General features: G+C 34.0%; 1 protein-coding gene across 1 annotated transcript; it reads left to right on the forward strand.

Moving 5' to 3' along the window:
• The first annotated feature begins 13 nt into the window (after window positions 1-13).
• red (LysM peptidoglycan-binding domain-containing protein red) lies at window positions 14-26,767 on the forward strand. Its single transcript, XM_076126568.1, has 4 exons — window positions 14-205; window positions 304-590; window positions 15,774-15,998; window positions 20,841-26,767. The coding sequence occupies exons 1-3, from the start codon at window positions 35-37 to the stop codon at window positions 15,979-15,981; spliced, it is 666 nt and encodes a 221-aa protein (XP_075982683.1). The 5' UTR covers window positions 14-34; the 3' UTR covers window positions 15,982-15,998; window positions 20,841-26,767.
• Window positions 26,768-27,097: the final 330 nt, after the last annotated feature.

Genomic DNA, 27,097 nt, shown 5'->3' on the forward strand with positions numbered 1-27,097 from the left:
GTTCATACGACGCTGTCATTCTCACACGTCAAAAATGGAGGAGGAACGTCTTTTCGACGAAAGAGTTTCTATTCGGGATTCAGCTCGACCCCTAAAAAAATATGGAAGTACTTGCAATCATATGAAAAGGAACGATGAATACATCAAGCATGTGATGGCAAAAGGCGATACCCTGCAAGGGATCGCGCTCAAGTATGGTGTTACTGTAAGTGTACTAACATCGCAATAAAAGTGTTATTATCTCGATAAATTCTGGTGTTTTTCAATAGACAGAGTGATTAAAGTGTCGTTTGTTTCTTTTAGATGGAGAAAATAAGGAGGGCAAATCGTTTATTTGCTTCGGACAGTTTGTTTTTGCGGGAGTATTTATTGATTCCCGTGACAAGAGACTCGCCTTTCTACGAGAATGGAGAGCGGGTCACGGAGCTGCCTCCGCCGAATCATCGCGCCTCCATCGCTGGCATGCCTACCGGGGACTTTTCTCCCGGTAGCCCCGACGAGAAGAAGAGTTTTGACGAATTCCTCAACAGACTAGACTCTTCACTAGCTAACATTAAGAAACACGTAGAAAAGACCAAGGAGACTAGCGAGTGAGTAACTTTTATTATATTCAATTTAACACAATTCACTAGAGAATATAATTTTAGGACAAATTTTCTATTCAGTTATGCATTTTTTATCTGATCTTGCTTAGAACAGTTGATTTGAAACCATGACCTTGCATTAAATATTCTGTGAGTTGGAAATATGCATAATCAATTTCTGTTGCAATATAAAACATGCTGTAATCAAGTTACAAACATTATTTAGGAATTCCTATTATAAATGATTTTCAATCTTGTTTTAAACATGAAACACTATGAAGTGATTATTTAAGCATACTATTTAGTACATTTTATAATACAATACAGTTCTGCTGTAGTTTCAAAATTGGGGCATATAATTATTTAGATAGTTGAAAACTATAACTTATTACTCTTTTTTTTGTTAGCCTGTACTATCCCACTCCTAGGCAAAGGCCTTCCCCATTTATTTCCAGTAGTTATATTATATATAACTCTTATTATGTAATTATCACAGCTTATCTATAGGGGGTAGGTTGAATGAGGGGCCGTAATACATTGATCTGAATGTACATACATAGTAATAACTAAATATTACAATATACATATATTAAGTGATAAAGTTATCTCGTGTTTGAGTAAACAAATGTAGGAGTCAGTGTCTGCTCGTTTGATAAAGTTTATTTGCGTTGCTCTGATAGGGAACTATCTATATTATGTGGTTTGGGAATAGTTACGTATGTGTCAGTGAGGGAGATATTTCATACCGATGTTATGAAGGCTAACGTTTCTGAGCATGTATCACACACCCATCCTGGCAACCATTACCATTCAAATTATGTATGTTTGTTACCCTATTTTACAAAAACTGTCTAACAGATTTTAATGAAGTTTGGTACTCATATTTTATACCCTGGATTAACACATAGGATATTTTTCACCCTGTTAAAAGTTTTCCATATGCAATATTGAACCTGGGATATCTATGTGCTGTACTAAATCTTTCAAACTATTTCAATAGGTAAAATGGCTCCACAATTCCTTGCATACACACAAACTCAATGGTCTTATAATACATAGTAGTATTACAGATAACACCATATTTAAACCATACTTCAATATTAATTAAAACATTTATTGTTATAATTAATTTAAATAGCAATTAATTAAATTATCTGTTTAGATGTATTCAAATCACATACTATCATTATTTCTTTGTTCTGTGCAGTAGTTAGTGTAATAACTAAACAGTTCATTGCAAACACAATACAATATTTTATTATTGTGCATGGTTCATTTTAAATGGAGTAGTACAATGACTTGTTTTTAAATATGTTCTTGTGTTGTGGAATAAGTCTAGCAACAGCCAAAGTTTAGTATTGTAAGACAATAAGGAACTACACATAAACATAACTAGTCATATGGATATGGTAGTATTGTATAGGTGTAATAATATTTAGTTACTAGGTCATCCACATAGCACCACTGCCATGAAAATGGACATATCTTTGAGGAATTTCTCCATCTCCTCATGCCTTAAGTAAAATTTATTTTAATTGGTTAAGCCTTACTCAAGTTCCCCGTTTAGCAACACATTATAGCATTTAAATTTTATTTTAAAATTAACTGTAAGTTACAGCTTGCAAGCAACATCATCCAAAGCTTTAAATTTTTGATGCAAAAATATATTTGTTTTCCCAAGAATATAATCAATAACACTGCTCATTTTTTTGGAAAATTGGTTTAGCCATTTGTTCATCAAAACAGAATGCACATCCACACTGTCACATATGATTAGGAGTAGGAAGTGAGAGCATTTCTTATCGTATTCTTATAGTACATTCTCGACGTTTTACTGATAATTTGATGAAACATATTGATATGCTAATTTGATAACAATAACATATTGATGTAAATACAACTTTCCTTTTATCAAATCAATGCACTCGTAGGATTACGATTAGCGTTATCAAACTGTGTTAGGTAATCAATATTCGCATGATAAATAGTCTTAGTTGTAACCACTGACCTATTAGTCTAGTGTTAATTATGGGTCATGATAGTAATTAATTATTCTGGTTAGAATGTTTGTATAACAATAGATGTCTGAAAGATAAGAGAAATGTGTTAAGGATTTTAAACTTGTATGTGTTCAAATGCAGATCATATAATGTGACAAGATATTAAGTTTAGGGTTTTGTACATGTTATACAACAAACGTGATTTTTTTCGTTTGTATAAATAATAGTACAGAACTTTTCGTGCGCGAGTCCAAATAGCACTAGACTGTTTTTTTTTAGAAATGTGACAGGATAGCCGTACGAAATAATAATTAGATAATTATGATGTTATATGAAAACGGAAATCTACTATATTAAAAGCAAGAAACGTCATACACAGATTTACTTTTTTTTTATTACACAGATGATTATTTTATATGCAAGCACTTTCTTATAGAGAATTCATGATATTTATCTGTCCTACAAGTTATTCAGCCCCCTATTGTCATAACTATCGTAAGTTCCGTGCACCAGTTTCGTTGTTACAGCATACTATGATTTAAATATGTGATAGATGTGCTGGCTGCAGTGTTTTGTAACATCTGCAGTTGCCAACTTTTCAGATCATTTACTGCATGCCATAGCTGTGTATTGTGTAGGTACCACGTTACGGACTAAATACCTTTTGATGCGTCGATACGCGATTGTTTTGGAAGATTAAATAGTAATTAAAATATAATTATGAAGAAATTTTATGTTGCCGATATGTTGCTCAATATTTATTTCTTAAATACACGTCGGGTTAGTTGTTTTGCTGTGAAATGAGGGCAAACAAACACATATTCTCATAAGTAAAATTAAGTAAGGTTAAAAATACTACATTATATGAATGATTGCGTAAAGAATAGGTAGTTATTTTTTAGGGATTTGCTAAGAGATGACGGAAAATCTTTTACCGTAGGTCACGGACGAATTCTAGCATTCCATATTGATTGGATCCGGTGTTACAACCAAAACTTTACAGCATTATGATGTTATAATTGTAATCAAACAGACAATTGAAATGCCGAGTGGTAGGCGGAACTGATAATGTTTGACGTATACACCCATAAAGCGTATTCTTTCACGATTCGATGACTCAAATGTAAACATAGACGTACATTGCTGAGGTAGGCAGAAACCACGCATTAACACCCACAAAACCAAAACTATATTGAAGTAAATTGTTTTATTACAACAATTACCTGTGAGGTTTCCGTAAATGTGTCATTTGCTTGTGAGAATTATATTTTTTGGTTTTCCCTGAAAGAGAAATTGTATATTTTCCTACAATAGTTACCGTAATCCCGGCTTTATATTTTGCGAGAAATGCGTGATGCGCTTGCTTGCAGTCTATTTCCACCTTCAGAAGTTCTATGCTTACTTTTGTCCACTGTACTATCGATCATAGAGCCCAGGACCTTTTAGTATTTTCGAAATATGCCGTGGAAGGTACCGCTGTGACCTCATTTTATCAAATATCTCACATTGTGTTACTACTCGTCAACTAGCGTAAATAAAACGGGGCGGTGTGAAATACAGCTTATTAATATCAATCGTTGTTAAATGGACGTCAACCTTTCGCTTATTGTGAACAATATATTCTCTTATGCTACATTCTGCGCATTAAGATAATCCACTTTCTAGCTTACTCGGTTCTAGACTCGATAAACTATGCAAAGTAACAAAAGAATACGTAACTCTGAACATTAGCGCCACAATTTGCCAAAAAAATGTCTTTTAAGAAAATGTTCTTTTTTTACTTAAAGTGTAATTAGATTTTCGTTTCGTGTAGCTTAGATGAAAGTTCTTGAAGGACACTTAAGTTATAACAATGGTATGGAGATATCGAGATTCATTTTTTCATAAAGAGCCGCATGCCGAGCTACTAATCTTTAAGCAAGAAAAGTTGGCAAGCATGTCTGGCCTGCAAGCATGCCTAGCCGGCAAGCATGCCTTGCCTGCATGTATGCATAGCCTGCAAGCATGACCAGCCGAGATCCTATTTATATGAAATATTTTCTTTTAAAAAGACGATAATTATAAAGACCGGATTATAAATTAAGTATTGTTATCTGTTTCTCTTGTTTCCACTCATGATTTGGCTTGCGGAAATTGCGTAAACGTTTGCCCAATCGATGCGTGCTCATACATACTTTAATTATGAAAGAAAAAGTGTGCAGAATTGCCTATTAGACAGGAACGCAATACTGAAATATTTGTTAATCATATTTCATATATCGTGTTACTTTAGATTAATCGTCGAATTGTCGTAAAGATCGTGATGGAGGATTTCGTTACCGATTATTTATAGAATTAATGAATTATTTATGTACGCTAAATGATAATTTTCCGCGTGTTGAACTTCTAGTTGGCAAAGCTGACGACGTGAACGGTGTTTGTTTCTTGTTTCTTACTACTTCCTGATTGTGCAGTTATAACTTATTACGTAAGAAATGTCATATAAAATAATGAACTAGAAACTAATTGTAACAAATTACGATCTCAGCTAGAAAAATTGTGGAATTGTGATTTAATTCTAAAAATGGACAGCTTTCCCTAGATTATCATGAAACTGTATTAAATGTGATGAGACTGATGAGGATAATTATGAGGAAAGTACAATTAATTTGCTTCAGGAAAATTAAATTATATTTTTCAAATGTTATTGTGGTTTAGTTTTCCTTCCAATTATATTTTCGACAACATCAAAGATAGGTATATCAAAATATTGTTGTGCCACTGTAATATTTTTGTAGGGATGTCACAAGAGTGGTATGTAATTCCGACAATAAAGCAGGTGATTATTGTCCCGCGGTGAGTCATTCAAGTCGCTCAAGGTCTGCGCTCGCCCGCAGCGCAGGCCGCTCGTCGAACACTTTCTATGCGCAGACGCTAGACGCAGTCACATGACGATGCTTCCTTTCTTGTTTACGTATGCGCCTCGGCTTGTGCGGCCACGCTTATTTTGTATATTTCTGTGAAAGTGAATATGGTATGCGAAATGTATCGGAGATCTTTGATATTGTGGCTTGTTCGCTTTTTGGTTATTTTATAGATTCTTGTTAGATAATAGTGACGGTCTCTGACCCCCCTCTTTCTGAGGTATATTTAGCGGTAGTTTATCTATAAACTATAAACTCATAGAAAAAAAGGCTATTGAATAGATAAACTACCGCCAAATGTACTCAGAAACCTAGCTTTAAGCATGTAATTGGGTCATATTATTATTTTGATGACGAACTCTACCGCGAATATTGGAATGCCTAGAGTTTGTTTCAATTCCTTACAGGTAAAATTGTATGGACTCTATCAATGGTAGGTAAAACTTTGGGTTTTCTAAAAAGGAATTCTCCGGTTTAATGATGAATGTTTCAAGTTAAATTAATTATCCTTTTGAAATTCCTGTTAAATAAACTACACCTATAAAATTCCACATGTGCGACCTTGTTAATTGTTATGGAATTAATAACAATTAACGTATTTCAAATTGTTAGACAAACTGTGAGTAAATGAGTAAATATTGTAAACAGAAGAATTTGAATGGATGTTAAAATAGGCCTAATTTTCAGCGTAATTTATTCGAAGAATAATTTGTAGATTTAATTTGTTTTACGATGGGAGAGTCTTCCCTTGTTGAGACGTTCCTACATTCGTCGTTTATATCTAGGGTCGGCGGACTAAAGAACATAAGTCAAAAAGTCTAGCTTTACAGGAACAATAAAAAACGTTTTTTATTCCGTCTTGGAATTTTCAAATTGTGCGAGGCTGATAAGGTACACCACTTAGTATGCTGGGAATTATTTCTCAGTGACGTAAGTGCTTTAGTCAGATGGCGTATTGAATTATTTGAAGTCGAGAGACCTAATAAAAAAAATATCGAATTTTTTGACTTATGTCCTTTAGTCCGCCGATCCTACATATATTGGACTCAATACTAGATTCGTTTATAGCGTTACTTTTGTACCGACAGTCTCTTTGTATAACTCTAAATGACTTAGTATACTTTAGCTCGGTAGGTGGCCCGACCTAGCATTTTCAGCGACCTTGTTTGCTTTTAGCATTCATACGTTATATTCCATGTACAATATATTACATTTACGGTCTCGGGCCTTTTCAATATTGGTAGGTGTTCTAGCAAAAAGCATGTTTGATATTTTGTAAGGTATGTTGTCATGCAAATGTGGGTCAGTAGTGTTATTATTGAAGTACTTATGTTGTTTTATTTTAGTCTCAATATTGTAATGAAATGTATTTATTATTCAGATTTTCTTAAGAACTAGTTTGACCTGTCTTTATATATCAGGATCGTGAGAAAATATGATACGGTTGACATTTTCCAAAGACGGCTTTGTTTACTTCCGGTTTGTTGCAAGATATTGAGTAATTGTGATTTATGGGTAGGTACTTTGGGACCAGGAAAAGGGAAAACGCGTCACAAATGAAATTCCTTTTTCAACTTATATTATTAAAGCGAAAAAACCGTTCAAAAAGTTATGTAGCTGGTTCCTTTCAATCGATTTTGCATGTCTGAATCAATTCAATCGTCGTTTGTAAACAAAGGCAATTTAAAGCAATTCTATCACAGTCTAAACCTATACAATCTGCCTTAATTCCAGTCTACGAAAGCAAAAGTTTTATCCAAAAAGCGAAAGTAAATCAGTTGTGTTTTTTCACTTGCTTGTTCACGAATATTTAAGTCCGTGACCTTCGGTTTTAGATAGACAAGTTTATCGCTCTGTTCTTTCAGACTTGCGTGTTTACATGTTTTTAGGTTCACAGTGTCAAACTTGCACGTGTCGTAGTGTACTCACATGTGGCGTGTTTTTGATGGTTTTTGTTGTTTTATAGGAAATAGGTAAGAGCTAAGTTACGCGTCCACTAGGTCGGAATCGTAGCGAACCTAGGAGTTTCTATGGTACTTCGTGCACAGGATATCTGCGCCATAGAAATTAATTCAACGCAACCAATCAGACCTCCTGTTCCGACCCAGTAGAAGCGTATCTTGAGTGTATGAAATTGTGATTGGTTGAAAGTAATTGAACTCTTACATGTCTATTTTAACTTTAGTAATAGCGACGACAAATCGTTTTATAGAGAGAGTACATGTCTTGATTTTTGGTTAATACTTTACAAAAAAGCAATAGAGTGGCGTTTTATCAAAATATCCACATACAATTATTCTTGTAGCACTAATACAGAGTAACTTAGTTTAGATTTTTGTTACTTAATCACTACAAAAAAACTGGATGAATTGGTATTAAATTATGCACAGCTAGCTTATAACCTGGATTAGCACATAAGTTACATTTTATCCCAGGGAATATTTCGACCTAGATAAAGTAGCAAGCAGAAGCTACTGTTTAAATATTTCCAACCGGCCCCGATGTCTGCTAATACTTTAATACGGTGCTTACCCGTCTAACGGCTGTGTAAATAATACATGAAGCTTCCCCGTTCTTTGTTACATTTGTGTAGGAGGCCTGTAATGGCCACTGGACACTAATGACCCACTTTGATTTATTAAAGACTAGATTAGCTTTGTCTTTGTTCAGTTATTGCTCGTAGACTTCTAGACAAGATATTTGATTGATTGATTGATAACAAATGGTAAATTAAGTATTTGTTTTACAATGGACCAATAAATTGAGTGAAGGTATAGTTTAAGGATTATAGTCGACTGTTAAAATTTTAATTTTCCAGTAAGGAAAGCTTTAAGAATTTTCCTATAAAGAAAGCTTTTGCACTGACGTTAATTTGTGGATTTCATTCCGTGCCTTACGTTTTTTGTACTTACTTATTCCTCCAGCTACTAGGTCAATCTGGGTAACTTTGAATCATTTGGGTAACATTGACAGTGGGAATGTAAACTAATTTCGATCATTTTTTAATATGAAACCAACACAATTGATAAAAGTTTGCAAAACTAAAATAAACTTTTGACTGTACATATTTTGTACTTCAATAGTTCCTCCCATTTGTAATAAATAGACATATCACTAGTAAGGTAATAATATTATTTAAACAGCCCTACATAAAGTTTAATGTACTCTCCAGTTTTATGACTCTATTATTCATGTTCCAGTATCACATGTCTCCTATGTTTTATTGGCATTTAATATTAATTTACAATGTAAAGAATATTTTTTACAGTGAAATGAGACCCGACCCGACTCAAAACACTAACGACAAAACTTCATATAAACATTGAATCTATATAATTTTACTACTATTCGGGACTTGTACATTTTGTGTTGTGTAATTTCTCAATGTTGATGATTTTTTGGCTCGGTTGGTCCATTAATTAGTGATATGTGCCTTGTATAAGTGACTGTACTGAAGTGATGAGTGGGAGTTACGGGGTAGGTTCACTCTTCAGTTAGGCAAAAATTTCGTCCCAGTTTTTATCGTGAAGACATCGTTAGGTCTGGTCAAATAATCTGAGGAAACTTTTGTATACTAGCGACTCTTAAACATTAAGGAACTCTGATTTTACGAGAATCTTCCAGATTCTATTCTGTAATATTCCGCTGTCCTATATTTACACTGTGATTAATATATTCGTTGCACAAACATCATAAAGTAACACGTTATTTGACATCGGTTTTCGAAGTCGTTGCCCTTATCGCGTTGGGTCGTTATCAGTCCCGCTGCGGACTCATGGGATGGTCCGGGGTTATGGGATGGGTCCGATAGCTAGCTATACAGTACATTAACCTGCCGTCATGCTGACATTGGCGAATCTATATACTAATTATGAAGTAATTTCCGACCCATTAATGAAAGCACTATCCGCATTATGTTAGCTCGCCTTTTCCATTTTTAGTGCTGCGTGAAAGTTCGTGTAATTATAACTTAGTACAGGGCCTTGTTTGCGGAGTGCGGCTCCAAGAAAAATCTGAATTAAAATTTATCAGTGACCCATAAGCTTATACAGCTGACTGTGGCTAGCTTGGTACATCTACTTTTTTCTATATTAATCTAGATAAATCTATTAAGTTGTCGGATCAAAATATTCCATTTTAAGTGCGAAAATCTAGAAGCTATCTTTATGTGAAATTGCTAAACTAGGAGATAAAAAAATATCTTCCAAATCACTGATTCTCAGACTGCCCTAGCTTGTAGTTCTTATGATAATACGTAATCTCAAAATACACCTAGACAGAGATATTCAAAGATTAAACGGATTAAATATTTCTTTAGTCGGTTGTTGACCTCTCCTAATGCGTTGTTATTGAATGTTGGTTTGTTTTGTTGTGCAAATATCAATACACAATGAAACTAACTGGAGAGTCACGTATGCGAATTTTAACCTCGTATGTTTATGGACGACAAGTCCCCAACCTGCACTTGGCCAGCGTGGTGGACTCAAGGCCTAACCCCTCCCTCATTACGGGAGACCCTTGCCCAGCAGTGGGACATTAATGAGTTGAATTTTTATTTTATGTTCATGGATAGCCCAGGTCAATAAAAAAAGTATTTAACATAGTAGACGTATAGTATTTTCCGTCGTATACAGTGCTCGTATATAGCTCTCCTTGGTTAGGTTAAGCGATATTTTGCAAAGTGAGTTTTCACCTGAATTTTACGCCGGCGTTATGATAGAATGATTGATTACTTCTTATTTAGGTTGAGCCTTTAGAAAATTAATTTGTCGTAAAGATAAACGGTCATAATATTCATCATACAAATAATCATCTAGCTGTTAACTTCTCAGTATACGTGGCCCTTATCTTATTTAAAAATGGATATATCTAGTGCTTTCTATAAAAATGGGTAGTCTTATATTTTCAATTTTACGGCCGTAACCTAGAAACACGAAACTTTTAAGCCTGAACGCAAACATATACGTATCCGATACTCAAAAGCACTTAGGTACCGTGTATCAATATAACTGAAATTCTTGAAACTATTTTCGCGTTCTACATTTTCGATGTCGGTTATTCTAATTCCGTTACAGTTTGGTACGTGATTTCTGAGACTGCAATGAGATGTTGTGACACATAGATCGATAAAATTATGATTGATTCTAGTAGAATTTCTGATGTGTGGCGCCAAGCGTGTTCATTGAGATAAACATTTGTATGACTACATGCATATATGCATAAAACCACGCCTATTTTTCCATGGGGGTAAGCAGAGACCAAAAGAACGCCACTTCTTACGATCCTTATAAACAGTCCCTTGCGCCATTCACACCTAACTACTGAGAATATTAATATTTTTTTATACTCTTACCCATATATTAAATAGGATTTTATAGATTACTTCCTTCATCATATATTGAAGTAGCTCTCTAGAGTAAAATGGGGAAAATATGTGTACGTCTTAAAAGTGTTTTAACATGTATGAGGACATTAGATACGAGGTTTCAAGTTACAAAAATAACTTTACCAAGGATGTATGTGATGGTAGTTCTTTGAAAACATACAATTTGTGTGATAATTTCTAGAAAATATTTCAGCCTGTTGTGGAAATCTCCATAATATAATACTGTTACATATTTGTCGATTCTTATATTATTTGTGGACTTATTTACTCTTTTATTTTTATCTTTATTTTGATACTTACACAGTAGTGACGTTGGTAGAAAATTATCAGTAGCGCAGTTTTACAAAATATGTCCCCTGACCAATTGTCTTAGTACTATGTATTACCTATTAAAAGCTATTACAGCTGTGACGAAGGTGTTTTTATTTAAACACGCTATTAGGTTAACTATATGACCATGAAAATATGCCAGCGCATTCCCTTGACATCGAAGCAAAATGTAATTTCATTGTCCGAATCGCTTGATCAACGAAATCTTCCATCAAGTTTTAACGAGTAACTCCTCTAAGTAGGTATATTTAGGAACTAAGAATTGCTGAGCACATGACATGTAGCCGCCAGTGTCTGACGTCACACACGAACTACATACGTCATGCAATGTGACCCAGCACTCCTATACTGACCACGTTGAACAATTTACTCATTCATTTAGTGCTTACGTAGTTTGTGAATGATGCTCCTTATACGCTCTTAGAAGTCGCTCTTTATGAAATGATTTTAAAAACGAGTTATTGCAGTTTGAAAGAACCTGTATTTCGACTGTAATGAGTATAGAGACGCCTCTCTTATATAACCTACTAGCTGACCCGCGCAACTTCGCTTGCGTTACATAAGAGAGAATGGGTCAAAAATGTTCCCCGTTTTTGTAACATTTTTTACTGGTACTCTGCTCCTATTGGTCGTAGCGTGATGATATATAGCCTATAGCCTTCCTCGATAAATGGGCTATCTAACACTGAAAGAATTTTTCAAATCGGACCAGTAGTTTCTGAGATTAGCGCGTTCAAACAAACAAACAAACAAACAAACTCTTCAGCTTTATAATATTAGTATAGATTAGTATATTAGTATAGATATATTAAACCGTATTCTTCAGTTTATTTCTCTCGTCTATTTACAATCTGTAACTGCCTCTTTAAGATTTAATTACAATTTTTGAAGAGACGCGGCGTCTGTAGAATAGAAATATGATTCTACAATATCTTACAAGATTAGACGAATTCTCAGTACTTCGTCAAAGAAAATTGTGATCAAAGTGGGTTCTTAGCCAGCGGCTCGATCAATATAAGTGACATTCAAAGGTCTCTGAATGTCAGCCCTGTATTGTGAAGCATGTTGATAACGAGGGGGTAGGTGTGCAAATATTTTCATAACAACGCCCGTGGTACGAGCGCGGGCGGTACGTACCATCACAATTATATTTGTGTTCCATTTTGTAAACTTTTTCGTTGCGGAATAAAGTCCTTTCTGAAACCCGTGACTCGTGGTTTTTGTCGTTGTTAATTATAAAAGTTTTGTTGTCTGAACAAGAGGCATTTTATTTTATACTAGCTGACCCGCGCAACTTCGCTTGCGTCACATAAGAGAGAATGGTGAAATTTTTCCCCGTTTTTGTAACATTTTTTACTCGTACTCCGCTCCTATTGGTCGTAGCGTGATGATATATAGCCTATAACCTTCCTCGATAAATGGGCTATCTAACACTGAAAGAATTTTTCAAATCGGATCAGTAGTTCCTGAGATTAGCGCGTTCAAACAAACAAACAAACAATCAAACAAACAAACAAACAAACTCTTCAGCTTTATAATATTATTAGTATAGATAATATATAATATTAGTATAGATTAGTTAAACATACCTCGACCTTTTGAGCGTCTGACTGGCGTAGGGTGTTGGCCTATTCAACCATTGTGCTTTCTAGGAGCAAGTTCTTAGTCTAGAACTGGGTTACACAAGATAACAATAGAATAACTCCCAGGAACAACGCCTTAACACATCATGTTTTGACTTTGGAGATAGAATTCACACGATCTAGGGAAAAATTACACGACAACGTCGTATTGTGATCTGAAATAAAATCTATACTAATATAACAAGTAAGTTTGTAATAAAAAACAAATTGCTTGGTTTGAACATGCTAATCTCAGGAATTCCTTAAGAAAGGCAAGGACTGTAGTATAAAATCATGACTAGGGCTGGAGCAGTTGCAATAAAAAATGCTGTGAAATGGGAAGCTAAAGTTCGCGCGGACGAAATGGTTGGCGGTCGCTAGTTAATTAGCAATTTAATTTTAATTAGCACGTCTTTAAGTTTAGGTTCGATTATACAGATGGTAGAAACACTTGTATTTATAAAAACACAATATAATCGAATCATCGTTATAGCGCGGATGTTATTATGCAGCTATTTCTCATTTCATTGTGCCGGTGACTTATTGTTTGTTTTGATTGGTCGACACCTTTTGTTGCTAGGCAACAATGATGATGATCCCATGAATGATGGAATCTATATTCTTTGTTAATTATAACTGATTGTGGAGTTTGTGGATTCGGCTGTCCTACAAGAAAAAATAATTGTAAATTGAGATTTATCATTAGTTTTTCGCAGATAATACTTCTAGCCTCTCACATGGCCTTGCTGTAATGGCTGTGTGAAGTATCTGACACCAGTATTTTTTTTTAAGTGTCCTCTTAAGCATAAAGGTTTTCATTTTCATACGCTCTATCTTCACTGAAATTTTTTTTCTTGCTTAACCGAACAGACTATTCTCCGGTTATAACGTTTCCTTTGCTCCCATGTCCTGCTCTCGTAATGTTATTTCGTGTGACCTGCTTTCATTATCCCACGGGAACGTCTCTCTGTCACGAGACTCACGAGTAACTCGAGCAATAATTACATAAAAGTATTTTGTAATTAATCACGATCACGAAATACTCTACAGTCATTATGAAACTGACTCATAATTAACCTTCAAGTCACGCTGAATTGTTTATTCAATACGTTTATTCAAATATCCTTCAGTTGAACGTAAACATTTAAAATCCAAGAATAGCGAGATGAATTTCCATGACTCGTTCACACATAACTGTACGGTTTTCAGTTGACAAAAGTTTTTATTACTCTTCTTACGTATTGTACTGCTATCACTTTGCAAACAGCAAAAACTAATAAGCAAAGCCGACAACCGTGCCCTACGAATTGTCGCGATACTGTCACACGAAATGATACTTTATGCTTTTGGACTAGATGTTATGTTTCTTTGCACTTATGTTCGGAAGTCGTCAGTGTCAATTGTGCAGTCGGGTTTATTCCGTTCGGAGTTGCTAAAAATAATATTCTTTGTGTGGGTCAGTTAAACTGTATGTCCCTGACTTAAGTACTAACCAACTGATTTAAGTCTAGAAAATCTGTAGTAAATTGAGACATCGGTTGATTCCTAACAAGATAACTTTGAAAGACATTGATTGCCTCCAGTATTCCTTTCAAGGAACACTAAATTGGAGTGGTTTTGCTTTTGCTAGTTATTGAAAGAAAACTGGTATGGTTTCCTTGTTGTTCCCTCAAGTTTTCTCAGAAATAATTTGATTGGAGGAAACCTCAAAATTGCGCATATCATTAAAACTTCTTTACCTCTGAAGTATGCTTTATCTAGAATTTTCTTGAGAATACTTGAAAGGGTTTCGGTGATCGTAGTTTTTTGCTGAGATTCTTAGAATGTTTGCGGCAATGCCATGATGGTATAACTTCAAGGTTGCCGTACAAAGCGGCGACAGGCAGAGGGAGGGCGTGAGAAATAGTCCATTTATTTAGGTCAAGTTACGTTGAATGAATCATAATAGTAGTCCACGGTATACGTGATACATGGATACATAAGTATGTAACATTATGCGCAGTACTTTATGAGAAAGATGAAAATAGGTGTACAGTAAAGATTTTCTCATAGCTTCTAAGAGTTTAGCGTCAATATGATAAATCAATACAGGTTGACAATGTTGCAGGTGATCGTTAATTTTTTTTACCACAGTGACGCCAGTAAAGGACATGCGCATATAACTTTCGGGATGATTTGTTTAAAAAAATCTCGTTTTTTGAAATTCGATCTAAGAAATAGAGTTCCTTATTTCATTGGATTTTTACTGAATTAATCAGCATAGAACTACACAACCTTTTCACAACAGAGTGCACTCCCATTACCAACTAATCCATTATTCGCTACAGTTCTCTTCATTTCATTTGTAATTCTAATATCCATTTATAGTGGCATTATTTGTCTGTTCATACAACACAGGTATTGATCCTTTTCTCATATTGTAGCAGTTTCAACTGGCTCTCTGCCAGTATCCGTTTGCACGAATACTTCGGTCTTATGATTGCTTCGCGCGTCATATCCGAATTCTTAATATTTCGCGGTTTGCTCATTTTAAAACTTGAATATCAGCAGCTAATAAATATTTACAGATGAAAATAGACTGTTGAACTAACAGTTCTGCAGTTATTAATGTTATTTTATAAACTTTCAATAATAAACTGTTTCTTTATTGAAGCAGCGCTTTGAATAGTATTCTTAATAATAATATGTATATAGCAACCTGCCTACGGCCTGCTATTAATGGATTTTTCTTCAAAAAATGACATATTGTCAATAATATGCTATATTTTTTAAACAACTTTTTTTACTGACTCTATAGTGACATCTTCATTCCATAATAGAGCCCCTGGATACGGCACTCGCGAACATCTTAAACGACTAAAACGACCTCGTCGCGCTGAGTCCCAACGGGTCCTTTTACCTAGTTTTGGCCATAACATATCTCTTATTCCCAACATCTTCAATTCCAGATTCGTCAAAGATCTAGAGGACGGTTTCGTGAGACATCGGCCGCAGGCGCGGCTGCGTCAGTCGGCATCGATGACAGCTTCCACGTCGTACAACGAGGTGATACCGCCGCCGCTGCCGCCGCCGCCCGCCGCGCTCACGCAGGGCCGCCGCGTCGACACCTCGCTGCGACGTCTGGAGAGGGCACACGATGATCTCTTCCAGTTGTAGCGGCCGAAACAGCGCAGGTAATTTTCTTTTAATCATGACTGTCCCAATTCCCAATGGTAGGCAAGGGTTTTCTCCCGAACGAAGGAGGCAAGACTACAGGTAAATATCCAACAATATTTTTCGCGCAAGCTGGCCATATCATAGGTATTGCACCTGGAGTGGAATGTCATCTGTTTTTTCTATGCTTGGTTAGACGTTGATATTAAATATTCGCTTCAAATCTTGATCTGCAATTCCAAGTGTGGGAGTTGTCTTTTAGAAAAATAAAGAAATCAAGAATTCTTGTATTAGAATTCTAACCACTACGTTGTTAGAGTAATCTCCTTTTACGTGGTTCATTATAGCCTTTGACTGAACGAAGAAAAAGTGATTACATGAAAAACTTAATGACAGATTGTCGAGTTACGGCCACAGGCTGAATGAGAGGTAATTAAAGACTGGGCTAATTGACCGAATTAATGATGTGTGAAAGGTCAGGTGGATTACGTATGTGGAGACGCATTTATTTTTAGCTATGTTATAAAGTCTGCTGGATTGTTAGACGGGCGGGGTCTCGCGGAGATATACAAAATCTAGAATTTAGAACACTCGTCAACTTATGCGGTGTCCTGTAAGATACAACTACATTTACCAAAATACTTTTAATTACATAACTATTTATAATGTATATAAATTATGTATGACAAGACTCTCTACTAAGTTGTCAGACTATAACAGAAAAGTTAAAATAACGAGACGAGAATAGGGAGAATCCTTTGCTCAGAAAAATAATTTTCTAGATTTATCTCAGAATAAAATATAGAAAATAGTCAGTTAATTGAAATACATTCTTCCTACGCAGACGAAGTCGTGGGACGCACGTAGTCTGAAATGGAAACGAAGAGTGCGTAGGTGTCTAACTTAAGTACTATGGGCTTATATAACAGTCTAGACTGTAATAGACTGTAATAAAATCACTCAAAGAGATATAAGATCGGCTACTCTTATAAATATACCTACCGTCTTATCTATTTATTTTATAGTCTCATTCAAATTATATTTGATAGCGGCTGCCTGCGACTTCGTCGAACTGGTCTTTAGTTTTAAGTTCCTCTTCTATAAGTCATAGCATAATTTTATATAGCATACAAGAGACCGCCCGCGACTTCAACCGCGTGGAAACCCTTCCCGTGTAAATCCCAATTCCTTTGGGTACTCCAGGATAAAAAATAGCCTATATGTTATTCTGGGTCTTCAGCTACCAATATACCAAATTAAATCGTCATCGGTTCAGTAGTATTTGCGTGAAACACACAAACTTTCGCATTTGTTATATTAGTAGGATAGCCTTTCTCAATAAATGGGCAAAACACAAAAAATCCTAAATTTTGAGTATACAGACAAACAGACAAACAAACTCTTCAGTTTCATATTATTAGTATAAATTAAGTATCTGCTATCTAAGATCAAACAGATTTTGAAGATATCGGAGTTCGAGAAAGTCAATATTCTGTTATACAATTCTCGAATTGTCTCCTCTCAAAGAACTTTCGATTTATACGAGAAGCGTTCGCGTCAAGTGTTAGATATAGATAACTTTATTGTTATATAATATCGTTTACACGTGGCTTCGAGTGTTGTTGTCGCCTCTAGATAACTTGGCATTTCACTCATTGAGGGAAAGTAGCTGCTGATTAAAATAAATAGTCGTTATAAAGCTAGTGCTCTTGTACCTGTCTTCTGGGTTTCTAATTTATCAACATATTATTGATTTACCGTTTAATAATGCCCTCCATTTTTTTCAATCATTAATTGATGTTGAGAAGTGCATAGGTTTTGATTAATGATTGATGATTCAGAATTCCACAAGTCTATTACCAGTATGAAAAACAATTGATCCCTATTTTTTTGGGGTTTGTTACCACTTAGGTAAAGGGTTGAGTAATTGGCAACTATTTTCTGTAAACTAAGAGACGACTGGTTAGTGGTATCTAAACTGAGCGTCTTTTGCTTGAGAAACAAGACCAAAATTAAAACGGTAGTAAAATATGGATCTGTTTCTATTATCTTTGATACTAATTGGATGCTAGTGAACTCGGCCTAACACCTCACTCAATTCGGTAGGACACCCTTGCCCAGTGGGTCAGTAATGGGTAAAAAATCTATTTGAAAGATGGAATACAATTTTGTAAGAAACTTGAGTTACCATATTCAACAATTTACTACGAATCAAATATCGCGTCAAAGGGGCTGTAAATCATCATACGGTCTCCTGGGACTTAACCCTCTCTTCCAAGTTTATTTCCAACCACATCCAGTATATTTCAACACTATACCGAAATAAATCCTGATTCACTTAAACATAATGTGTTTTTATAAAGCTTCTTTCATTCAATCGTTTGCAAGCTTTTACTGCTGTACGTTTTGACGTCATATTCTGCGGTAACTGTTCACTGTTCGTATATTTATGTAAACCCACATCGGTAATTCATATTTTTATATTTGAACGGATGTAGTCATGTGATGTTGATGGCTAGATGTTTTTGAGTGTTTATTTGGGTTTCAGAATGTTTTGCTCTTAAGTCTTTGATGATGGCAATTTTGTTTTTGTATTAAGGTTATGCCAACGTTGAATTAGGCTGGGTGTAAGTGTTATGGACTATAGAAGCCTTAACCCCTCATTCATTTCTAAAGGAAAGTTCATATTATTAGGGGACGTGGCTTGCGGTACTGTCGTTTGGATTCCACGTCAAAACGTTTTGAGCCTAGTTATATTCTGAGTCCATTGTAAAGTCACGATGATTCTTATCCCGGGTGTAGTATTATTTCTAATGTGTACAATGTGGGGAATAAAGGATAATAAGTTATCCTACCAAGTAAGTAGTATTAAAACATACAGTCGAGTCCAGGTCGAGTTACATAGAACATCGAATATAATTATAGACAAAATATTACCACTTGTAAGTGCATATGTACTTAAAATAATTGAAGAAGTAATGAGAAATTTTAAAGCTGCATTCAGATTTTATTAGTTTTGATTAAATTACAATGGTTATTTAAAAATGTATGTTAATTACTTGTTCCTGTCGCATTGTAGACATCGTATGTTATTGATGACTAACGTAAAAAATAATATTTTTTATGTTTATCATTTCTAAGTAAGTACCGGTTTGCTTAACAGGTAGATTATAGACGGGAGTTTTCATACATTTGCTTTCACTTTAGCTATCAAATAGCTACCAGGTTTCACAAGCGTGCTAATTGTACTCATAACGATACGTATTGTATCTTTATTTACGACACAACTGTTACAAGATAATATTGAACTTATAACCTACTGATATCAACTGTGTACGAATTTACTACATACTTGTACTATCAGAGTGTTATAACGAACTATTGCGTTACACTTTTTGATAAAGACAGCTCCCCCGCTAAAGTCTCATAACCATAATAAGTTACTTATTTGGAGTATAACTCAAGTCTTTAAAATATATCTGGTATAGCAACCTATAGGAACGCAAAGAATGAGAATTGGAGAGGATCATCAATGACGGAAGCAAAACAACGATGATTTACTCTAGTCAGTCACACGAAATCTTTTCTGATCAGTTTATCATATAAAATTTGTGGACATTGTGGAAGCGAATCGCCTTGCTACACTCCTTTCTTTCATATTTAGTATATGTGTTTTGCTTACCTCGGAGCGGCTTGCCCTTATACCGATTAGCAAAATTAAATGACACGTACTATTCTTCAATTAAAAATTGATCGTTCAGGCAATGACGGGGCAAAGCTCACCTATACCAGGGAAAGGAAAGGAGCTGTAATTATTAACGTAGCCCCTTGCTACCAGGCATTTCATTTTCTAAATTGAAAATGGTTTAAAATTCCCATTAAAAAGAAGATTAGCCCAGATTGGATGCTGAAATTGCGGTTAAAGTAAATATGTCTGAATCAAATAAATCTTGTTAAAGTCCGGTCTGGAAGCGAGCCAAATTAATTTTATAACTTATAGAAAAATATATTTAGGATAAGATGCTTTAAGAGTTTGGTATGATGAAAATTGCTTGACGGGGGATGAAAATGTTTAGGGAATAAGAATAATTTATCTTAACAAATTTGATTGTCATTTGCTGTAAAATATAACAGTTAATTTTTAATGAGATTTTGTATTCAATCAGGTAACTTAAATTTTCACTTGACAAATTCAATTGAAAGACTGGTCCGTGTTTTTTTTTATTATGAGTAGTTAAATACCCGTGGCCAGTATCAACAGCTTAATAGTCGAAAATATGCCATCAAATATTTAAATATGAGTGGCTCTACATAGCAATTATTTCAGGAAATCCATACCTTTCTTCATATGACTATCGATACTGATAATAATCTCTCATATCATATTCATTTTACCTATAATTACCTGCTACCACCTACCGCTAGTAAACGCTGACCTAAATTCGAACGATAGTATCATGTTTTTAATGTAGGTGTAGATAAAAATAAGGATTGTTTACATTAAAGAAATGCATAATCTTGCCTGTGCGAAAACTAGTTTACATAAGAGAAATTGCTTACATATAGCACAGAAAAATTGCGATTTTGATGCTATAAAATCGTTTTAACTGGACAACCATCTTTAAAATTATTTTTTTTTATTTGATGACTGGTTTAGTGACGAGTGTATTGAATTATTGCCTACCGGTAACGGTGTTATTTAATATATTTCATGAAGTTAAATGTTATACTTAAGATATTTGTAACTGATAAGATTCATAGAAATGGAGATAGTAGTAATATTTTACAAATATTATTTGTCCGTCTGCCTAACACATAAAATAAATAAACATACTTATGAATATACCATTGTCATGTTCCAGGTATGCGCGGTTACAATAAACGCGATACTCCTGCGCCGTGCTTACGTCACAGCGGGCGCTTCGATCACGAGCGCGTTCGTGCGTTTCCGCCGTTGATCGGGCGTCTCCGCCAATGAACGTGCAGCGCGAACACTCAAGTACAGTCGGTGAGTTCGTGAGGCCACGTGTGATATTCCTTACTATATATTATAGCTAATGGTATGTGCATGACCTAGGAAAATTAATGTAAAAAATATTGGCGTACATTTGATATAATGTAAACATGTATACTGCATTATGAGGCTTGCTGCACACGTATTCGGCCAAGCTGGGCAGTAAAACCAAATATGCTTTGATTAACGTTCTGGAAATAATGACTTTTCCGGGCCTGAATAAAAACTAAATTGTGACAATCAGACTGTCCGATAAGCACAAGCCGAAAAAGTGCAGTAATTGCTACAAGTCGGTTTTGTTGTTCGATAAATACTACCAAACCGAAAGTGCCGGCCCTAATATTTGTGTAGCAAGCGTAATATGACTTTTGTGATGAACAAAGGCCGGATAACTTTTGATGTTTACAATTTGTATGAGTCTAATCATGTTGTATGAATATTTTAATACACTTTGATGTAGAAATGTTCACGTTTAATTTGGTAGCTGATGATTAACCTATATAAAACGATTGATGTAGTAACGTGGGAGATAACGAATATTTAAATAATGTTTTGGATAAACAACGCAGTGATTCATTGCTTTGATTTAGACTATGTTTTGTTTTATTCGAGAAATAGTTTATAAAAACTTCCCTGGCTTTCTTTATGGTATTTAAAATTGCATATCAGATGCAAAAATAACTATTCCATGTATTATTTCGTATATATATTTGAAATATTATGAATAGGAACGACTGTGAACAGTTGAAGCTATTAATCTTTTATAAACGATGTATAAATAGGTTTAAATTATATAAATTCGTCCGGAAAATCACCTATAGAGTTTAAAATTAAGTGCCCATTTCACAATTCTATACTATGACATTATTGGGATCATATTGTCTCTGTCTTTTTGATGTTGAATGAAAGAGATAGCTATATGTGTACTGTGAAAAGGGCTCTGTTATAATAATATCGCATAAATATCAAGTTCGTATTGGTGTTGTGAGCACAGACTTATTGGCGTTAATTATAATATGTGTATTTATATGTACATAATAACTTTTATATGTAATTTTAGATAATATCCCTTAAAATGTACTGACTTCTTCGTAAATGCTGAATATTTACGTAAAGCTATTGATGACGTCCATGGCGCAGCGGTTCAGGTGGTCACCATACTGCTTCCACTGGGTCGTACCCATGATTCGAGGGTTTGATTACCTCTCCCCAATCATTACAAGAGCATAGCGTGGGAATACTTTGGAAATGAAATGAAAAGTATTGTAACATCTATGACATAAATTAAGACCAGTATATAAAAGTTCATCGTTTATGGATAAGTCAGCCTATTGTATAATATAAAAGGGAATATAATGAAAAATAAAATAATAATAATAAATGATGATAACTAGTAATCTCAGCCTCACACGACTCATCGTCTAAACGTGATATAATTATAATACATAATAATACTATACTATATTACATTATATAAATTATATCAATGTAGATAGAGAAATGCAGTGTGTTTCATTATTACTTACTCATGGCTGTCAAGCTATAATAAAAATTGATCAAAAACCAGAATGACTTGTTTGAATCTTACAATGTGAGATAAATTAAAGTTACTGATTGTCCAATAGGTCGGAAACAAGATGATTATTTAGTCAGTCAAAGCGTATGTGCTTACTGCATTAGTGGTTCATAAACTTTGTTTTGGGATTTTGCTATACACAAAGCCCTGAGTTCATTTAGTTCGGTACCACAACTTTCTTTTACAAATTAGTATCAGATTCATCTCCTATGACATGAAAATGTGCTCCGATATATCTCTAAAGTGAAGGATGTCAGTCATGAGTAAACAATCTTGTAACACCCTGTATAATGTAAATACTGGTTTTGATGACATGTGACAAAATTGCAATGTAAAAATATTTAAATAAAAAAAACAACGATCAAATAACATAATAATCAAAATTTCACATAGTTTACGTTTGTATTTACTTGTCGATATTCCGTTCAAAAATGACAATAATAATGTAGAGATTATTTTCGGTATGTGAAATTATTTGGCTTGTAGTCGATCGGTTTATTTAATAGTCGAGTAGAGTTCTGATTCTGTATAAAACTTTTATTCTTGTTTGAAAACTATCATCTCAGGTAAATGAAGGAGCAGTAAAATAAATGTAAAGAATTTTCCGTTACCGTATTTTTTTATTAAGTGACGATTTTTCCTTTCTCGGACCGCTGAAATGAGGCACAATCAAATTTTAAAATTTGTGACCATTTCTTCGTATCTGACAAAAAGCAAAATAAAATTGAAAATTCTCTTGATTTTACCTGAGTTTGACATGTATAATAATCAAAAATTATAACCTTTATTTATTTTATACATTCGTGAATCATAATTTCTATAAAAATATAACAAGATATGTATAGAATCGCTCTACTATCTGACTATTAAATAACTACAAAATTAGTGTTAGACATTTGTCACATATTAACAAATCCACTCAGAAATGAACGTCCCTATATCCGTTTTAACTAGTATAATCGTGAGGCACTAAAACAGTTATGTGTTGAGCTTACATTCTATATAGAACACATAAATAATATTAAACTCTAAGCTAATAGACATAAGGTATAGTTTATATTGTAAATGTTGAAATTTATAACAGATCGCTTTTGATAGATGTTGAAGTTCGATTATATGTGTTGTCAATAAATATCCGAATAGCTAGAACTAGTATACCACTGTTTGTTCAAAATTGATGCTTTCCCACTGCTGGGCAAAGACCTTCAAGTCGCAAAAAAGTGAAAAGAAAGAACTTCAAAGTTTCTTTGTGTTAAGTAAAATGTCGCATGTATGCAATGGGTTAAGGAACAACTAACAATGATAAAGCAACAGTTGTATATCAGTGCTAGTCAAATATTTCAAAATTTTAACTGTGAATAGTATAATGTAAAAAAGTAATAAATATTCCTATATTACATGCAGATTTAGGCCAAAACTATGTGAAATAACTGTTTAATATAGCATGTACTCGATGTCTAACAATAATCTTAATAACTGAAAATTTTAAAACCTATTGATTTTGTTGGTAACTAATTGAAATGAATTGTAATCATACTTTCTCTCTTTCTAATGTTCGTTGTTAGAAAGGAACAGTGTCATTATCATCAAGACAAATAAATAATTTACTACTCTTAGTTTAAAGTAAGATTAAAATTCATTTACTTTTGTAACAACAAAATCTAAAACTAGATACAAAAAGTAAACTACAATAAGTAACATGTGAATTTGAATCTTTATTGCAACGAAATTAGGTTCAATTTCGTTCATACCCTATATTGACTTATTACATTACACATATGTATGTACATAATCATATATTACTACGTCCCTAAACTTCCAACCCTTACCTCATGTTCGTCTGTCACAAACACATTAAAATAAAATATAAGTGTATGTAACCATCGACTACTGTTTTATCAATGTTCAATATAACATAGTACCTAGACTTATTATCAGCTTCATATGAGAAATAGCAGTCGGTTATAGCAGGCGTGAAAATATATAGGCGCTTTAGTATTTGAGTTTGTTTTACAGTCATATCGTATAAACTATGGAGGATTTTTAATTTGAAAACTCAGGTCTTCGGAATTACTAAAGCGCCTAATATATGTACGTTCAAAATTAATAAATATTCTCAATGTATCTCATTAAATGTATAAATGTTATGCCAAAAATAAGATTGATATCGAACGTCAACCCATTTACGTGCACGTGTACGCTCGCAAACGACTACTTTCAACTGTGTATGGCGTCCGTATCGTTTGTATTTATTACACACAATTTGAATTTAAAGAATGTGTGGTTTGAAAGTAAAAATTTGATGAACCACCACATTTTTCCTCCGGCCGAATCTGGCCGCTTGCTAACTATACGCGTGTGCCGTGCGATATACGTCGACGATCTTGTGACCTGGAAACGACTGACCGCTGTTTTTAGTGCCCAATCTATTCTCTGTTGTTTACTAAAAACAAGAATTGCCCATTTTTTTATCGTTACTTTGCTGTTCCCTATTCAAATCCCATCAGTTTAGTAAAAAATGGGTAATTTTGAAGTAATAATCTAAGTTACTGTAATTGATCTGTAATCTTTGATAGAACATTAAAAATGGCCGTAAGAGGTCCTAAAGTATGTTGTGCGTTATGGGTTGACACCTTCACTCATAAATATCAATGGTACCCAGTAGTTGTAGGAAAATCCCCATTCAAATATCATTGGAAGTTATTTACAGTGTGTCGCGTATTTTACGATGTCAGTGCCTTGTGATAGCTAATGTAATTACTTCCAATAGTCTAGCGAGTAGCAGCTAATGTTGTAATGTTTACTATTTTGAGTGTATCGACTTACAACCTACAAGTATTTATATTATGTCATAATATAGGGCGAGCTGTTTGAGTGGGTTTACAGTATATGCTATTGTGAACCAAAACGCGTCTTCGTAAGTAATCTTAGATAGAAAACATGTCATAATTATAAACCCAACTTCTAAATGCTGACCCTACTTTCAATGGCTTTTGTAACAAAGAATACCGAACATGAAACATTCTTAGCGCCACCTACTTTGATAAATAAATAACATAAAACTTCAAATCTGTAAATAGTTCAACCTACAGTACATAGATGGCGCTTTACTCAATAGACAGCGATAAAAATGGTCTCAAATTGTATAATTTCGTCACAATAAAATCTGAGAAACTATTAAAATTGCTCATTATCCTAGGTCAATCAGCAATGGCAGCTGAAATCAATGCGACGTATTAATGTCGCCTGTTATTGGTACGATGGAATACTTTTCAGTTTCTACCTACTATGTATAACTGTATTTATATAACTCAATGTAAATGATCTACAATAGTGATTGAGAGCCACTGAGTTTAATTTTGTACTATTTATTTTATTGATACGATTTAATTTATGTATACTTTTTAAAATATTTTTCTTTTTACTTTTATTTAATATTCCCTTTTATTGAAAATGCAATGGCTGTGTATATTCTTATTCGCTTTTATTCAATCTAAAAGCGTTAAAAATGATTGTTTGACTGTTCTATCATGTTTTTCTACCCTTATATCTACGGAATTAAGCAAAGTTGGCTCTTTAAAGAAACTGGTGCTATTACCATTTGTTTTAGTTAAATACAGCAGTTATTTGTCAATCTTATAGTTAAGTGATTACCAAGTTATTGTCATAGCTAACTAAATTGGAACTGTAGAACGGTCAGTGAGAAATCGGAGTGAAGCTTTTGGGCCGTATTACTGTTTCAGACTTGGTAATAATACTTGTTCTAAACAATGGAAATAATTACGAACAATCTATGTTCTATAAGGATTGTGTCACTGTATGTGAACTGTATTTGGCCTCAATTTCGTGTATGTATGCTATCACTAATGTATTTATGTAAATAGCAATAATCGTAATGTAAAGTATGCAAAGTCGACTTACATTCAAAATGTAAAATATCTAGTCTTATACGACTTGGTATTTAAAGTTCAAGTGTTTTTGAGTGTAAATTATTCGAAATTTTCCAACATTTGAATGTGCAATGTAATGTTAGTGTTGTACATTTATGTATAAATTTGTTAGTGTGTCCAAATTGATAGAACAACTGTTAATATTATATTATAGTTTGCCGATTAGCATATGCTTTGATTTTTTATCAATTTCTCTTATTTATTTATGCTAGTTGAGCTTTAATAAATCATATTTTATTACTCGTTTAACTGGAGTTTTATTTATTACCCTTATTCAGTTCTGTCTGTTCTGTAATCTGTTTAAAAACATTAAGTAATTACATTTGTTTAGCATCAAAAGAAAATAGAAATAATTTCAGTTCATCAGCATATTTTATGTTGGACTCACATCAAATATTTGTTTGTCTGGCTCTTTAGTCGGCACAAAACTTTTTTAAATCTGAGGAAATAAGACACAAAATTAGTTACAAGGAGTAACGTAATAGAACATGCATAATCTTTCGGAATCCACAGTTCGATTCGTTTTAAGTATGTATTGATGATAACCAAGACTACAACTTTCGGAACGTAGATATGTTC

Source organism: Anticarsia gemmatalis, chromosome 19 (genome assembly GCF_050436995.1).
Source record: "Anticarsia gemmatalis isolate Benzon Research Colony breed Stoneville strain chromosome 19, ilAntGemm2 primary, whole genome shotgun sequence".
NCBI classification, from domain to species: Eukaryota; Metazoa; Arthropoda; class Insecta; order Lepidoptera; family Erebidae; genus Anticarsia; species Anticarsia gemmatalis.

Excerpts from the sequence above, each read along its gene's own strand:
- red (XM_076126568.1), top strand. The coding sequence starts at position 35 with ATGGAGGAGGAACGTCTTTTCGACGAAAGAGTTTCTATTCGGGATTCA. Across the intron at positions 206-303 it reads CGCTCAAGTATGGTGTTACT|ATGGAGAAAATAAGGAGGGC; the intron begins GTAAGTGTACTA and ends TGTTTCTTTTAG. Across the intron at positions 591-15,773 it reads AAGACCAAGGAGACTAGCGA|ATTCGTCAAAGATCTAGAGG; the intron begins GTGAGTAACTTT and ends CTTCAATTCCAG.